We start from the raw sequence: 18893 nt of genomic DNA on the forward strand, positions 1-18893 counted from the left end.
TAGGATGAAAATTACAGGCCTCTCATCTTTTTAAGTGGGAGAACTTGCACAATTGGTGGCTGACTAAATAGTTTTTTGACCGACTGCATGAGTGGAAGAGCTAATAAATAAACATATAGGTTCAATTGTTTTGGTCATCTTCATGTCAACAATTTATTTGAGTGTTCTCTGAGTAAAGGTGAATGGAGAATGTTCAACCGAGAGCGACTTCAAATGTGCAAATAGATTCACCACGGACAGGACAAGCTGACACGACATGAAAAAGCTATGTATTTGATTTATTTCAACTTTATTTTCGCTTTTAAACACAAATTCAATAAATAAAGCACATCTGATGGGGTACGCCATGCAAACATTACTTTCTACAACATAAAACATTGTTTTGAATCAACTCACTTTTTCTGTTACACAAGTTGCTCCCACGTGCTGTACATGATAGTAGCTCCATGACCCTCCATTAACTTTTCCTGTACAGAATGCATGGCCTATTATATAATATATATACCCATATACACATGAATGAGTGGATAGGGTTAACCCAGTCACTCACCCTTCTTTCTATCAAACATCAGACACGTTTTCAAGCTAGGAGGAGTGAGAGGATGCCAAGGTGAGGGAAGGAAAGAGTCAGGGTAGTTCAAATGATGGAGGAACATGGGAGATAAGGGGTTTCGGATGAAAGCAAGGAAGAAGCACAATATTGTGAGAGGCGGAAAGACAAGAGGAATAAATGAGCTGACAAACAGTGTATGTGTTGGTCAGCTCATTTGTACATTTCACACATAAACCTTAATTTAAAAACTACCCAGCAGCATTTTGGATAATTTCCTGTCCAAACTTTGAGTATAGTTCCAGTTCATTTACAAACAGACAATGACAGGACAATTATTTCCCTTGGTTTTCAGGTGTTTGAGCTTATCCATGAAGCAGCAATGGGTATACAATCTTAATGACCATTCACTCACAGTCAGGAGAGAATAAGTGGATAAATACAAGTGCACCTGTGCTGTGTGTCATGATCATAGGCATAACTGCGCTGAATATAAACCAAGGAAATCCAACTTGGTGAGATTGGAAACCATTGAGACGCCCAAACTTCCCCTAGTGGAACTGGAGCAACTAATCATGATAGAGCGGGAAAGACTGAAGCCCAGGTCCAATGTTCAGGCGTTAAAACGGACAGATAATGCCATACAGTAGCTTCTGAAAGTCCAATTGAAAGTACCTCTAAACTGCTTCAGGGTGTATTTTTTTATTTGTTATAATGACAACTTTAACTGATGATGTAATGTGGCTTTCGAGTATTGATGTCTGCAACACCTCAGTTAACTAACTGGAAGCATCCACAATTAAATGGTTGATTACAGTTTAATATATAAAGAGTGTTTACTAATTCTTTTTTTGTGGAAGTTGTATTATGAGCTTAAAGTTGCAACATAGGAAGAATGTTAATGTACAACGATGGAAATGCAAACACCACACACACACTGAGACAAAGACAGAAATGAAAGGTGGCATGAAGGGAGGATGATGTGTATTTGGCAGACATATATACATAGTAATGTTGAATAAACGCTGTAAGTTCAAAATAATACGAAATATATTTATACATAATATTGTTTCCAACGCCTTCAAAGTTGGGAGTATCCTTTTTGTTGTTGTGGTGTTACAATGGAGAGTTTTGACGGGAGGGAAACTGAATATTTAACCAATAATCACTCAAGGTTATTATGTGTGCTGAAACTAAACACTGTCTCATTTAGGGGGAGATGGAGCATAAATGTAGAGCATAGCTGCAGCTTGGAGGGATAAGGTAAGTGCTTGGGATCAGTGCAACTAAAAAAAACGTATGTTAAATAGAGGCTAATTGTTGTGTACCAGGAAGCTATCATGTGCATCAATGGTGTTTGTTTGATAGATGAGTGAAGACAGACTCTTCTAATGAACACAGACACGTTCAGCTGAAGAAAACTGGGGAGATTAACATGTACACAATCCTCATTTATTGAAAATGAGAGGTCAGATGTCTGAAAACACTGTGCATGCTTCTCATTCTCCTCGTGATCTCACTGTGTTTGGAGCTCCTATGCAGAAGTCCCCCTTTTCACCCAGGACAGTTTACAAGAGATCAAAAAAATCAAAGTGAAAGCTTGAAAACAGTTTCCTTTATAGTCCAGGTCCATCTTCCCATCAGCATCAAAGGGGGACAGCACGCCAAAGATGGGGAATTAAAATCAGGTGAGTGGTGCGGTCAGGCTCGGCGGGTGATGACGGTCATTCACAGGTTTAGTTTTCTTTGTTGAGTGCATTTCTCTGCTGTGATCCAATTTACTTTGAATGGTTCTGTTAGGGGAAAAAAAGGAAAAAAATATCAGATGCACGTATAGTACACAGTCACTATATTAACATATTTAAGATCCCTTTACAACACTTTTAATACTTACTTTTATTTATTTATTAAAGGTGGGGTAGGTAAGTTTGAGAAACCGGCTCGAGATACACTTTTTGTTATATTCCATGGAATGCTCTTATCATCCCGTTAGCAATGAATATCTGAAGTGTTTTGACAAAAAATCCATGAAAAAATGTCATCTGTGGAAGCCGTAGTACTGTAAAAAGCACGACCAATCATTTTAGCCGGCCTGGCTAAAGTAACTGGATGGCCTACCTGCCTGTCAGCCTTCCATCTGTGCACAAACTTATCTCGTGCCCTGATTGGTCATGTGCGCGTTGGTGTGTGTTGGAGGAGGGGCTCTGTAAGGAAGTGGCAGATTTCTTCCGGCTGTGTATTTTCAAATTCTAGCTCACTCGAGCTGGTTTCTCCGAAATTACCTAAGTAACTTAACTGTTCAATTCATAATCCAATAAGTGTTTTTATTGTGCTGCACGACTGCTGATGTTTTTGGTCAATTTCCTTTACAGCACAAAGACAAATACCTGGTTCTCTTATTTCTCCTTGTGAAGAGCTTCGATGAAGGCTTCAAGTTTCTCCTGGATCTCACGGACTTTCTCTGCAGAAAAGCACACAGAGTATAATGGTTAGTCAAATCAATCAAAAATACAAAAGATTGTTACAATAAAAAACAATGTCAATTCATTCATTCAATAATCCATATACAGGACTGTCTCAGAAAATTAGAATATTGTGATAAAGTTCTTTATTTTCTGTAATGCAATTAAAAAAACAAAAATGTCATACATTCTGGATTCATTACAAATCAACTGAAATATTGCAAGCCTTTTATTATTTTAATATTGCTGATTATGGCATACAGCTTAAGAAAACTCAAATATCCTATCTCTAAATATTAGAATATCATGAAAAAGTATACTAGTAGGGTGTTCAACGAATCACTTGAATCGTCTAATTAACTCGAAAAACCTGCAAGGGTTTCCTGAACCTTGAAAAACACTCAGCTTGGTTCAGTAAACTAAATCACAAGTATGGGGAAGACTGCTGATCTGACTACTGTCCAGAGGACCGTCATTGACACCCTCCATCAGGAGGGTAAGACACAAAAAGACATTTCTCAAAGAGCAAGCTGTTCACAGAGTGCAGTTTCAAAGCACATCCACAAAAAGTCTGTTGGAAGGGGGAAATGTGGCAGGAAACGCTGCACAACCAAGAGAGATGACCGCAGCCTTAACAGCGTTGTGAAGAAGAGTCGCTTCCAGAATTTGGGGGAGCTTCAAAGACAGTGGACTGAAGCTGGAGTCCAGGTATCAAAAGTCACTGTTCACAGACGTGTCCGGGAAATGGGCTACAATAGCCGTATTCCCATGGTCAAGCCACTTCTGAACTCAAGACAACGGAAGAGGCGTCTGACTTGGGCTAAGGAAAAGAAGCACTGGACAGTTGCACAGTGGTCCAAAGTCCTCTTTTCAGACGAAAGCAAGTTTTGTATTTCATTTGGAAGTCAAGGCGCCAGAGTCTGGAGAAAGGCTGGAGAGGAGCAAAATCCAAGTTGCTTGAAATCCAGTGTGAAGTTCCCACAGTCAGCGATGGTTTGGGGAGCCATGTCAGCTGCTGGTGTTGGTCCACTGTGTTTCATCAAGCCCAGAGTAAATGCAGCTGTGTACCAAGAGATTTTAGAGCACTACATGCTTCCGTCTGCTGAAAAGCTCTATGGAGATGAGGAATTCATTTTCCAGCATGATCTGGCACCTGCCCACAGTGCCAAAACCACCAGTAACTGGTGTACTGACCATGGCATTACTGTCCTCGATTGGCCTGCAAATTCCCCTGACCTGAACCCCATAGAGAATATGTGGGGTATTGTGAAGAAGAAGCTGAAAGACACCAGACCCAACAATGCTAATGAGCTAAAGGCCGCTATTGAAGCATCCTGGGCATCCATAACACCTCAGCAATGCCACAGGCTGATTGCCTCCATGCCACGCCGCATTGATGCAGTAATCCGTGCAAAAGGATTCCCAACCAAGTACTGAGTGCATTAATGGACATTTTCAAATGTTTGATTGTGTTTTGCTGTTATAAATCTTTTTTTTTTACTTGGTCTGAGGAACTATTCTAATTTTTTGAGATAGGATTTTTGAGTTTTCTTAAGCTGTATGCCATAATCAGCAATATTAAAATAATAAAAGGCTTGCAATATTTCAGTTGATTTGTAATGAATCCAGAATGTATGACATTTTTGTTTTTTTAATTGCATTACAGAAAATAAAGAACTTTATCACAATATTCTAATTTTCTGAGACAGTCCTGTAATTAGTTTAAGTTCTTTTTCAAGAAAGATATTCTTTTATGAATGGGAACATTTGCTGCTTTTCTTTGTCTTCTAGGATCGCCATCTGTACAGAAAATTAATCAGCATTTACTATTGTAATTTAGAGATATTTAAGTCACCTTTTAAACAGAAAAGTCAAACAATCACTCAAATGTTAATGTCTTTTGGACTTCAGCTTGGCTTGTGGAAACGGCATGGGAAATTCATTTGTACTTTTACCTGTTAAAAATATTCGAAACAAACTGATGGATTAACAGGAAAAAAACCATATTTATATACGTCAACTATAAAATAATGATTGGTCCTTGAATGCTGAATGTCTTGGTTTCTGGACAATTTCTTAACATCAGAAATGTCCAATTATTAATAATCTGAAAAAGAATTGGCAGATTCATTGTTACGATTGATATCTGCAGCTCTAACCATTTCCAAAAGCATCAACTAGTTTCCTTCAAACAATGTCAACGTGTGTGTTTTTCTGTATATATTAGTCACTAAAACACAATAGGTGTTAAATAAAGCAACAGGTGGACAGCAGGACATAAATCTGCTTTTCAAACAGAAAATATAAAACAATATTTCCTTCCCTCGGCTATTCTTCTGAAGGTAGGAATTCCATACCATTTTCCCCCAAAACAGCAGATGGTCCCTTGTGACAGCGACAGCCAAACCTCAAGGCGGACCACTGTCACACATCTGATGATGAAGGCTTGTGTACCCTTTCCAAGTTAGCATAGACCACATCAAAGCCCCCCCCCCCCCCCCTCCTCATGGTATGTACCTTACGGGCACATTGCTAATGGACACAGGGAGATACCATAACAACAACATTTCACATGAAAGGGGGGGGGGGGGAATCTACTGGAAAAACAATCATTCACTTCATTTCTTGACTTCCCTCCCATTGTCCGAAGACTGCAAAAGACGAGCAGTCCTTCCAGCCAACATGTACTGTCACACGAGAAGAGCGAGCCTCTGAAGCAGTCTTAATCGCTGATTAAACAGTGGCTGGAGGAAGTCTGTGGGCCCACACAGAGAAAAGGCTCGCAGCTGCACCTCCAGGCCTGGCTGGCTCTTCCCCGTCACCCACCCTAATCTGTCTGGATCTCCCCCAAGCACAAACTCAAACAGCGACTCTGAAAAACAAACTAGCACTTCTCTATCTTGATCAATCAGCCACACGAGATCCATAGGCGACCTATTGTTGGTTATTTTCCCAATGAAAACACAGCTTTAAAATCGGACTGGCCCGTTTTCAGCCAGATAAATCATTGTGGTTTGGACCCCAGCGCTACAGTGTCCTAAGTGTCCATTTCAAGTCGGCACAAAGGTGATAACTGTGAGCGTGCTTTGGAGTGAAACTAAATATGGTACTCAGGGGCTTGTGTGCAGCCCCCTTTTGATGGAGCACGGCTGCTGATGTATCCTTTTCCTGATGGATGAAAAGCACACGGTTGTTGGGAGAGATGCAGGCACACCCCCACACACGTCCTGAAACACTAGCAGAGCTGGACACAGTCACACACACTCACAGGTAGGCAACAAAAAAAAGCTTGGTCCTGAAAGACACGCAGACAGAAATGCCAATGTCTCAAAAAGCAGGTAGAGCTGTGGAGTCAAGCCCCCTCCACCTCTTTTCACCTTCCTACACACTCAGCGCTGGTAAAAAAAAAAAAAAAAATCCCCCACCTTTGATACTCTGTTAACACACTCAGGCAAAATGGCAGGGCGTCAGGTGGAGATTACAACACCTAATGGAGGCATTAAGGGGGCCTGTCGAGGGGCATGCTGACAAGTCACTGCAGCAGGTGTGGGGTTGAATGAAACATAACCCTGCAGTGTGCCATTCCAACACTCAGCCCACCGCAGGGCACGGCTCAAAGGGGGCTGACAGAGTTCAGTGTGGGCTGCGTGCCCTGACCACAGAACAACACAGCTCAATCCAAGCCAATCAGAGAAGGATTACCAACATCTGTCCGACCTGAACAGAAAGAGATGTGTGGTACGGGGGGGGGGAGTTTTGGTTGGTGTGGGGAAAGGAGGGTACTGGCTGTCAGATCATCAAAACACGGGAAATCCCCTGTCTCAGGCTTCAAAGCTTCCGAGTGGGTTTAGATGTGGCTGATGATAAGGTGCTCTGTGCAGCCTCAGTGCTTCACATGCAGACCGCGGGTCAAACATTAAGGACCCTGCCAACTGTAGGGCAGACACACCAAGCTCTGCTTAACCACCTGGGGCAGCAGCAGTTAGATCAGAGGGCTTTTGACAAGAAAGATACCGTTTTGATGACCAAGATTGACAGGGAAAGTTGGCTGGGAACCGGAAAATCAATCAATTCAGCAAACCATAGAACAAAACTGTGCTTGTGCTGGCAGCTCTTGTAAAGAAAGGTACAAAATTACTTGATATGCTCTACAATCAAATGTCACTCATCTCACTCAGAAGGCATTACACTGCACAATATATGACACCTCTTATTCAACTTCAGAAATTAGGTCGACTGGTACTGCATGAAAAAACATGTACATTTCCATTTTCTTTTTGGAAGGGAGAAGCCAACAGAAAGGCCAACAGACTGGAAATATAAAGGAATATAATTACATTTTGGAGTAAAGTGTAAAGTAGATATTGCAATAAGTATAATCAGTGTCAGAGATGGCTTCCAGTTTCATCCAAGCCAAAAACTTCTTCTGCCCCCTCCCATTGTTTGACAGAATATTAAGAAAAAGCACAGCCATTATTTCCTGATATACAATTAAGCTTGAGTTTAACCTGCCGCTGGCTACCTGTGCAGTCAGAGTTTCACCATGACCTTCTGAAGAGAAGACCTAAACCGAGATGAGAACAGAAGAACCTTCCCTTACAGCGGGATGCTTAATGACTTAGAAAGGAGCCCCTCAGCAGCTTCCAGGAGCCCAGGGGGCCACCAGTGAAAGTGAATGGTGTCTTTCAGAAAAGCCAATATTCTCTGGATAAAAACTGTGAGAAACAGATATTTATTTCCCCCACACCATCTGTTTGTCACCAAAAGACAGCAGCCAGAGGAAGAAAAGGCCACAACAAGGCTTTCTTTCCTCTGTCCTGTGGAAATGCAACAAAAAAAACAGTGGACAGAGTCACCATTGCCTGTTGCTCACTGCAGTGGGAGTAGCGATCTAAAACTCCATTTAGGCTCCTGTTTACCTAAGAGATGAGCCCCAAAACAGTCATTCAACCGCTCACCCCTTTATCTGGTCATGAATATTCCCATAATCCTCTGGCCTCTATCCCAGAGGCCCCTTCTTTAAGATGCTGGGTGCTTTTGGGTTGGCGAGGATGGAGGGACTCTTGCCCATTCAGAGAAAGAGTGGGGAGCTTTTCCCCCCAAATTCCCTCTTTCAGGGCCTTCTCTCGGCTGATCTCCACATGAAATGATATCTCATTCACTCTCACTCTGTCGAGTCTCCTAAGCTTGCTGCGGCCGAAGCGCTGGCAGAAGGAGGGCTGAGCCACAAAGCCTTTAATTGACCTGTAATTAGACTGTGAAACTGCGTGGCCCTGCTGGACAAGTAGCCAACACAGGAGAGGGGGAACAGAGGAGAGGGAGAGGCCTGCAACGTACTGTGAGATAGAAGAAAACTAATCCTCTTACTTTGGGAGATAGCCACTCTCCTGTAGAGAAAGGGTAGCTGTTGTGAAAAAGTGGCAACAGAAAGATTTTAGCGGATGAAGTTTGGTCCCAAGGTTGAGGCAGTTCACAGCGTGGTCACCTGAGAGAGCGAGGCTGAAGGTTTGGTTCCAGTCCCAACCGGTCATCATTCATGAACAAACATTTTTTATATTGCATGACTACCAGGGTCACAGTGTAGGAGGGGACGCTGAACATTTTTTAAGGTTCTGCTGTTTCCCCTCTTTGAAAGCCAATCTCTTAATGTAACAAACAGAAAGGCCTTTTTCCTCAGCTTGCTGCTTGATTCGTCACTAAATCTGGATTGCAATGCTATAAAAACTGGGCCACGGGAGACATGGACACAAGGAGAGAAGGGATGTCGACGGCCCAAACGCCATGTCAGTGACAAAGCAATGAATCAGCCCTCGCACTCACGGCTCTTATCTAGAAAACAGATGCCTGGGAGTGAGCAGCCCAACCTGGGGAGAGACATGCGTGGGTCTGAACAGGTCAAAGTCTGGGGTCAGCCACAGGGCAGGCTGAACAAAAAAACAGCAACACGCAGAGAAGAATCCTTTGAAAGAGCCAGGTGACGACTGCCGTTGTCGGTGTGTTATTGTTAAGCATTGCTTGTGGCTTTGAAGGGCCAGACGTCTCAGAAGATTTTAGTACTGGGGTAATAAAGCTAAGGATAGGGGTGACTTAATTTAGAAGGAGATTAACTGAGGAAATAGCTCTGACAGTAAGTGTAAATGATGATAAATGAAACTTATCATTCCAATATTGCCGCAAATACTTCCAATCAGAGGTTGCGGCAGGATCGAAACATTTCCGTCAAAATCCAGTACTACCCGTCGGCCAACTCTGACAAGGGGGGAGAGAGAGAGAGAGGGCACGCTCGTGAACTGTCGACGGGGGTGGGGCGCACGCTCCTGAACTGTTAGCGCCGTGTTATACATGCCCACTGCACTTCGCGGGAGCGCCCACAGCGTCAAAGCCAAAACTCAGACATGTCAATGATTTGTACGACAAAGTTGGGTTTGGAAACTGTATCATTTCCTTTTTGGCGGGCATGCATAACACGGCATAACACCGGAGCCTCGCTGCGGGGAAACTTTGGCGCTGTTCCGAGTTTGTTCTAATCTGTCAAAATGACGGACTGCTTTCAGATTTTTTCGTCATTGTTAAAAAAAATCTGTCATAGACGGGAAATATTCGGTTAACACGACCTCTGCTTCCAATACCCATTCATAACATTGAACAGGTCTGGGATGGTAAGTCTCCTTATGACTCTAGGTGTAACTCACAGGAAGTCAGGGGGCTGAAGTTCTCCAAGACTCCCCTTGAACAGTGAAATGGAGCCCTGTGCTGTGGCTAAGTGGCAATCAATCTGAAGTAGTCACATGGGCCTGGGGATGAGAGTCTGACAAGTGTGGTTTAAACTGAGATCCTGCCGTAATCTCTCAGAGAACACTTCCCTTTGCTGAATCTGCCACAGGTGTGTTGACCAAGTTAACTAATGCTGAACTCACAGCGAGTGAGAACACAAAACAAACACACTCGAGTTAGGAAGGGCATGCACACATCCAGTTGTGTTGATACCTGGTCCTAAATGAAAAGGATCCCTTTTTAATAACCTTCTCCCTTCTTGACACGGCACTGACCCCTAAGTAGCCGATCAAACGAGACGACGGAGAGAGATAAGACGGGGGGGGGCCCTCGGCTGCCCTCAGGTAAATACATGTTCCCAGCTGCTCTGGACCCCACACACCGTCACAACCATATAATGCTGAAGAGACAGTAAACGCACCTGGAATTCCTTGGAGCCTGTCCAGGCCCATAGGCTGGAGTCACTGGACTGCAGGTGTTTTACTCGTAAAGGCCACAAAGTAGTACTCATGCTTCAAAAATGGCCATCTTATAAAATCCCATAACTACACTAGAGAATCAGATTCTCTTTTTCATTAACTTAGAGATCAGATATGGCAACATGAAGAACATGTAATAACCTACCTACATTAGGAGGAGACACTAAAAGCAAAAACACAATTTTTAGAGCTGGGGTTTTTCTGACCTTGTTTGCTTGCAGTGGCTTCTGTATTCTCAACAAACAAATATTAAACAACATTCCCTCAGTATAAGCCTTAGACAACTTTGCTTTGAGGGTCTACAGGAAACGCATTGTATGGTCTCTTCCACTCTAAATTCAAAGTGAAATGTGTCCTATATGAAGAAATTCTACTTGCAAAATGTTAAACAAATTAGACCCTTCTTAACTGTCGATGCTGCAAAGTCAGGCCTCCACTGTATGATTCTATCCCACATTGAATACTGTTTTACAAACTGGTCGTTTGCTTGTGCCACAAACCGTAAACCCATAGAACAGCTGTACAAGAGAGCTATCAAGGTGTTTGACAGAAAGCCAAATTCATACCACCACTGTACCATCCTTGAAAAACACAATTTCTTGAGTTTTGACAATTTTAAGTCTTATAAAAGTATGTGTTTTTTTTATAAATGTTTACATGGACTGGCCCCCCCCCCCCCTCCCTTAGGGGAATTCATCCTAAAAAAAAACACGGGACGCTGCACTAGGTCAGAAACCAGAGCAGACTGTGAAGTCCACCGTAGACGGACCACTTTTGGACAAAATGTCCTCTCCATTAAAGACAGCTCATTGTGGAATAGCCTCCCAACTGAGATACGGGATTGTCCCACTCTCAATAGTTTTAAAGGTCAACTCAAAGAATGGTTGAGAAACAAACAGACGTGCAATCACCGCTAAATGCACTTTAACACAGGGGTCTCCTCTTGCACTTTATATGTCGTAGCTGCTATATTGTACTGCCATGTGGTGAATACTTGTGTATGCTGCTCTTGCTCTTTTTGCATATCATGTATTTATTTTTGCTATGTTTATAAATGTCATGTTCTTAAATGTTGTATGTGAGGGACTGCGGATGGAAATGAGCTCAAAGCTAAAATCCGGCATATTCAAACTTGACGCATTTTTTGTTTTAAGTGTTCATTAATGTGCATTGTCCCCGTCAAATAAACGATTAAATGAAATGAAAAAAATATCCTCAGCCACAGAACTGTTCAACAAACAATATTTTAAAATGCTATATGTTAATGAGACAACCATATATCAGGAAGAGGGTTAGACTTATACCCTAGGGCAGTATGGTCATGACAAAAAAATTCCAACCTATAGTTGCATTTTTTCCGCACCTATCACAGAAAGCAAGGTTTTCCTATTACCTCATCTTAACCGGCATCTGATGTCAGACCTTTGCATGTGTGCGAGTGTGTGAGTGACAGGTGGATGAGTGGGAACGGGTCCCCGGTGGCCACACTGGCCTGGAAACATGTGAACAGAAGCACACACCTCCTCCTCTTTTCTATTTTCCCACACTCTGCTTTTCTTTCTCTCTCTCCCTGAGGAGAGTGAAATATTGCTAACATTATTCTTTATAGTTTACTTCTTTATCACTCCCATTATTGCCTGTTGCTCGCTTGTCATCTAAAAACACAGACCTCTCTTTCCTTAGATTGTATCTAAAGAGATTCAGATGAAGATGGATTTCAGTTGACTGCAAATAGTGCAACAACTGGTACGTTTTCTAAATGTTATCGACTTTAATGTTAGACATTTGCTGGAAGTTTGAAGGAGCAGAGACCCTGGTGGACAAACACAGTGTGTGTCAAACACAGTTTTATTAATGTCTTCTCACATTGAACTACTATACAAAGATACTTTAATAATTTACTTGGCCTACTGCATGGGTCGGCAAATAGGCGGCCTGCCGAGTGCAAGTGAATGCAGCACAAGACGCGAGCCTTGTAACCCCATCCCCCGGCCCTGGCGCGAGCATGGAAATGTGATTGTCATTTGAATGGGAAGCATTCGGTCTACTATGACAGAGAAGAGACTGTCAAGTTTGGCTGTACTCAGCATGGATTCAAAACGCACTAAAGCTTTGGATCTTAATAAGCTTGTGAGCAGCGGCGGACTGGCCATCAGAACGGCACCGCTTCCCCCCCAAGCATTCGAACGTGTCACATGTTTTAACAATCAATTACTTAAATAAGCCTTTGATTATGTTCCGGCCCGCCATCTAGTGGCTCAGAATTTTTTTTTGCCCAATGCCAAACTTAATTGCCGACCCCTGGCCTACTGGATAGCTGTGTACAATGTGCGTATGCAACATCTTTTGCAAAGACATTTCCCTGTTCCTGACATGACAGGAAGGAAGGATGGATGTACAGGAGTGACGAAAGGAAGCGAGAGAGACGGGGGGGGGAATACGGGGGAAGAGATGGATGATGGGAAAGTGGAAGGAGACAAAGGTCACAACTTTGTTAAAGGAGGGCAGGTTTCTTGGTTGAAGCCATGATGGAGTTAGGGAGAAGACAAGCAGGGATAACAGTTTTAGTTTTTTAACAGTTTAAATTCAAATTCACAATATGTAAAAAAGTATTAAGACAGGGGAGCTCCAAGGGACACGTGGTGAAGAGTGAAGGGTCCCCTCTTTTTTCTTTGTCACACTCTTCTGCCACGTGCTTTACATCAGTCAGGCTTCTTGCGAGTTGAGAGAGGGTCAAAGTAAAAAAACAAGAGATGTTCAGAAATGTGAGGCAAGATGCAACAGTGGAGAGGACGTGTGAAAACAGAAACAAGCCGACAGCTGGAGCAAAACAGGGTCAAAAGCTAAACGGTTAATTGGTAAAAATGTAATGCGGTTTTTAAATGAATACACGACCTGGAAGATCAAATTAGAACTTAATGGAAACTATATGCGCAGTACCAAAACAAGGCCAGCCAGAAATATTAAGAAGCCTACTGTAGTAAACCAGATACAATTACAAAAAACGTCTTTCATACCGTTTAACCTTGCTCTTTTTACTTGTCTAGTAGTTAACGAAGTGCAAAGCTGTCATGAGATGTTGAGGAACATATCCAAAGACATTTACAGATGGTGGGTGAGGGGTGAGAACTTCGGAAGTCACTTTCACAGAACATTAACAGGATAAGATGAGATCAAACGCAGCTTCAACTGCACTAGTGTTATGACAACTGTGGATCTACTGCCTGTGTGCTTGATGCTCCCGGGGAGAAAAGGATCAATTGGCAGCAACTCTGCAGCCTGATCTTCCTTCTCCGTGAGAAAAAACAAACCAATATTGTATCACCACTAAGGCCCCTTAGTTTACAGAGTGACGCTGTTTGCTAACTTGTGTCTATTTAAGGCAGAGACAAAAAGAAAGGGATTAAGTATTACAGAAAAAGCAAGAAAGGGAAGAAGACAAATAAATCAGAATGAGAGATAGAGGCAAGTATATGCATTAGAGGGAGTGATGTGGAGAGTAGTAACAACAGACTAAAGTGTAGATGGACAAACTAAACAACTAGAGGAAGTATTTCAAATTCAATAAAAGGTCAAAAGTAAGAGATCACGCAAAGGGCAAAACTCCCAATGGGCCAAACAGTCTGCCCAGAATCTCCCTGCAGAACCCACCCCCTCAGTCCAGGGTGCAGACCAGCGGACTCGGGGAGAGTCAACGATGATAACCATTTCTTTCAGTTGTGGCTTTTAATCCATAACAGGGTAGGGCTGCTCGATTATGGCAAAAATCATAATCTCGATTATTTGGGTCAATAATTGTAATTGCGATTATTACATGAGATTATTCATTGACTTTGAAAACATCCATTTATTGGAGAACATTTTTTTGAACACTATGTTTTTAACAGTTGATTACCTTGAACTTTAACAATAATTCAACTGAAAAACCCCCCAAAAAAAAAAAGATTAAAAAAGTAATAATAATAAATAATCGTTGCAAGCCATAATCGTAATCGCGATTAATTGAGCAGCCCTATAACAGAGTGGCATTTTTATCCCTGGAAAGGAGATTTCCCCCAAAAAGCATAGCTCAAAGTGCACGATGAAGGAATGTGTTTTAGTGTGCATGGTGAAATGCATGATTTCAAACATACTGGGGGGTGTGTGTGTGTGTGTGTGTGTGTGTGTGTGTGTGTGTGTGTGTGTGTGTGTGTGTGTGTGTGTGTGTGTGTGTGTGTGTGTGTGTGTGTGTGTGTGTGTGTGTGTGTGTGTGTTTCAAGCTACAAACACACACACATCCAACTAAAAACGTAAATGCAAATGTCAGTAATGTCTAGGAAACTAATTGGCTGATTAAAAGTACAATGGTATTAAATAGCTGATCAGATCTGAGAGTCCCTGGATTTGGCGAATAATATTAATAATTTGCATATTGTGATCCTGCAGACACATGCGCACACAACACCTTAGGAGGATACGTCATCCGTTACAGAGGAGCACTTCTCATTGAGCGCTCACTAATCACTGTGGAAGAAGCTGCTCAGAGCAGGAGGAGGGGGGGGGGGGGGGAGATGAAAGGGAGAGAAGTGAGCGTGAGGCTGAGAGGGCATTCCGGCGAGCAAGCCCAGACAACCAGAGCTTTATAGATTTCTGCTTCCACACAAGTGAAAGGAACAGGAGAAAGTGACTGCATGTGCAAACACGCAAACACTTCACACATTATCACTGTTGTTGAGACCACCTTCTGTTGACGACTAATTCCTAAACACTAAAAACAAAAAGCTACAAATCCTTCCTTTTGAAGATCTCTGATAAATCAGGGTCAATACTTTTGATGAACTTATTCTCTGAGTGGTGACCAGGTCTTCATTTAAATTGTGGTCTTCAAGAAACCAGCAAAGGGTGAAGCTAAAGGATTGGATTGTAAAACGCTTTGATTCAGGCAGACTGGGGGAAATGTACTTTCCAGGATGTTTCAATAGTTTAAAAAATAAACACTTACTCAGTCACCACTATCCACAAACCTCTGTCTGAATAAACTGTCATACCCATCTTAAAGGGGACACAAATGTTCATGCTTCTCGTTCTGTTCAATTTGCAAGAGTTTCTAGCGCTATAAAAAAAGGAACTAGTGCAAGGGTACTGTGACATCTGTGCAAAGATCTAAACTGCCATGATATATTTAATATAACCCTTAGAAAAATGAAGAAACAATACCAAATAGGCAAAATGTTTCACTTCTTTGAAAAAAATGTTCCCAATACAACAAAACCACATTCAAGTACAAGCATACGTAGACACACACACCCCATATATCATGTATTTACTCTGTCAATGCCTCAGAAAACCTCTTTCCCATGACTAAACAACTGACCTCAACTTCACAACAAGGAAAAAAGAACTGATGTAAGAATGTGTCAATAAGAGCCACAGTGAACTGTACACACACTCTTCTTCAAGTTGACAACACGGATATAAAAACCCACCATGAGGGGAGTGACAGCCGGGAACCACTTCTTATCGTTCATGGGCGGCAAATAATGTGACAGGAAGAGGCGGAGTGGAGGAAAGAAAGTATTACTGCAATTTCAATAGCACATTTTCCAAAACTAGATCACTGAGAAATAGGGCCAGTATTAAATAATAAGGGGAAACTCAAAAGTAATACTGAGAATACCAAATTGGTTTGAATACCATAAGCCTTATGTCCTAATACCAGCTCATTTGTAAGGGGATCTATATGTTATAAATGACAAATGTCCCATATGACATAACCAAAACTGTGCAGTCATGATTTATTTTGAGTGTAAGGTGTCTGGAAACTCACATTATCAAAGATGAAATCCAACACTTCATAACATAGTAGTAATTCTGGACACACTGTGAACAAATCAGACATCAGAATACTTTTTCCAGCACAACACACACAAAACTATTTCTATGAGTGGCGATAGAGCAGCCAGGAGACATCCCAGTGGACTCCTTTGCTTGAACATTAGGACTGGGCTTTGCTCCAGAGACGGCACTGTGCCATACAGCTGGTCTGGCACACGCTGATTGACACACACACACACACACACACACACACACACACACACACACACACACACACACACACACACACACACACACACACACACACACACACACACACACACACACACACACACACACACACACACACACACACACACACACACACACACACACACACACACACACACACACACACACACACACACACACACACACACACACACGACCTGTGTTTGTAACCTGAGCAGTGCTGAGCCTGCCTTCGAGTCGGGGCAAACACAGCTTAACAACCCACTGCCCCTGGGAGCACATTTCTGCCTTTGTTAAGTGTGTTTATCCTTTCTCCCAGCTCCTATCTGCACCTCTTTCCCTCATCTCTTCCCTCCTTTTCCTTTAGTAGAGGTTGTGAGGTGACGGTGGGGTATTAACTCTGGTTCTCATTGTTTTTTTGGTTTCTTCTATCAGAGAAACAGGGTCAGTCGGACAGAATTTGACAGCGAAAAAGTGAAAGAGAGATCCTGAGAGATGGAGAGGTGGGAGAGAAAGCTGGCTGGATCAAGTAGCCTGTGGTATAAGCTGGCTGACCTGTGGGTCAGGCCACAGTTTGGGCCTCAGGCAATCTGACCCGCTGCCTTTTAACAGGATGAAGAATGAGGGTGGAACAGGAGCTCTGAGGAATGATGATGATTTCAGAATGCATCCATCGAGTAAGGTTGCTTCATAGACGGACACAAATTCCTTTAGCCTGAAAAACATTGCACGGCTGGAAACAGGTGTGTGGCTCCTATCATCAGAATCAGAAACAGGTTTATTGCCAGGTAGGTTCGCACATACTAGGAATTTGACTTGAAGTCATGGTGAATACATAAAATATAAAAAACAAGAAATCTAATATGAAACACAAAATCTTTTACACCGTAATAAAATACAGTTAAATAGCAATACAATTAAAATAAAGCACTCATTTACATGGAAATAGAATGCTAGTCAAGTGCCCTAAACACCCAATTTGAATAACTACATTAAAACCTATATTTTCAACAGGTTGTTGCTGAAGTCAGTAAGATACTTTTAACTGAAAACCCACAGGTTTATTAGGAATAAACGTTATGGATACTTTTTTAAAGGCTGTTGAGATACATATTTCTGTTTTTTTAAAAGAAGATAATTCCCTGTTTATGTACCCTTAACAGTAAGATGAGCTAAGATCTTTTGAGCAAAGATGGATGATTTAATATTGCATAGCTCCAATCTTAACAAATCGGATCACTATCGCTGACATGAAAAAAACAAAAATCGAATCTTCACGTTTTGAATTATTATTTTTTGCTTAGTATCCCTCCAGACATCTTTAATCAGAGTCGTTAAAGCTAAAAACGTGCGTGTCGATGCATAATAACAAATTGAGGATTAAAACTGAAGTCTTTTAAAGACATGTTAAGAGCACCACAAGTGAAACTTCTTATGAACTTGTTAGTTCACAAGACTTTTGGCCCTCAGAAGCACGCTCACTTTGTGCTTTGAGGCGTGTCACTGAGTCAGCCTATCAGCCATGCAGTTCAGTCTAGACTGACGGACCCTCACACCCACGCCCACACACACGGGTCCAGGCTGCATTACACAGAAAGGTTTGCTCAAAGTGTCCGACAGCTAATGACCCAGATCCTACACTCACCCACTAACTCGACTAGACAGATTGACAAAGTTAAAACTCTTGACAGGTATTTTTCTTGGTAAAATGAATAGAAAAATGTGCCATAGCCACAAGATTAGGGCTTACTGATGCAGGAAAGCTTAGGGGCATATAAGCAGGGAACATGTTACAAAAAAATAAGGTGTTGACATTTTTCGGGGTAATTTCATGCAGTTGCTGAAGAGTAAACAGTAGAGACAGAGAGGAAATGAGGGGAGAGAGACAGATGGAAAAACATGCAACAAATGTCCCCAGCCCAAGGCGATCCAGGAAGGCTGTGGTTCAGCGCATTAAACCCCAAGAGCACCAGAGCACCAAAATGGTTAGGTTATTTTTACATATTTTCTTAAGCTCTTATTTCACTTCCTTGCAATTTTACATCTCGCCACCATTGTACAAAACAGGAAGATTTCTATAAGGCCATGACATGAGTGCTTTGGTTTGTACCTTCATCTCTAGGCTGCCTGTATTGATGCAGAACCTAAAAGGGTCTTTCTGCAGCATGAACAATGGAATTGGTCAAATATTATAACATAATAATAATAATAATAATTTACAAGGCAAAATTGCATTAAACCAGCTTTATATGAACTATTGCATCCTACTTTAAAACGGTTTTGTTATTGGCTTGTATTTTCAAGGCCAGGCAGGTCTTGGCATTTCCTAAAGTGTGTGGACTGGACAGATTATTGTGTGTGTGTGTGTGTGTGTGTGTGTGTGTGTGTGTGTGTGTGTGTGTGTGTGTGTGTGTGTGTGTGTGTGTGTGTGTGTGTGTGTGTGTGTGTGTGTGTGTGTGGCCTAGCATTACTATACTTGTGGGGACCTAAATCTGTTTACACAGTCACGTGTGGGGACTCGCTTCCCTTATGGGGACAAATTGGAGGTCCCCGTGGGGGGAATCATTAATTTTAGGGTGAAGA

General features: G+C 42.2%; 1 protein-coding gene across 5 annotated transcripts in view; it reads right to left on the reverse strand.

Moving 5' to 3' along the window:
* Nucleotides 1-272: 272 nt before the first annotated feature.
* The window catches only part of opa1 (OPA1 mitochondrial dynamin like GTPase), a 40791-nt gene continuing 22170 nt past the window's right edge, over nucleotides 273-18893 (reverse strand). For all 5 annotated transcript variants that reach the window (XM_079646800.1, XM_079646801.1, XM_079646799.1 and 2 more), the window contains 2 exons: nucleotides 2938-3011; nucleotides 273-2343 (listed from right to left, as the gene is read on the reverse strand). In XM_079646800.1, the coding sequence (XP_079502926.1) occupies nucleotides 2947-3011 (65 nt within the window). In that variant the 3' untranslated portion in view covers nucleotides 273-2343; nucleotides 2938-2946. The remainder of the gene's footprint in view (nucleotides 2344-2937; nucleotides 3012-18893) is intronic.

The sequence above is a fragment of the Notothenia rossii genome (genome assembly GCF_949606895.1).
Source record: "Notothenia rossii genome assembly, chromosome: 1".
In the NCBI taxonomy this organism is placed as follows: Eukaryota; Metazoa; Chordata; class Actinopteri; order Perciformes; family Nototheniidae; genus Notothenia; species Notothenia rossii.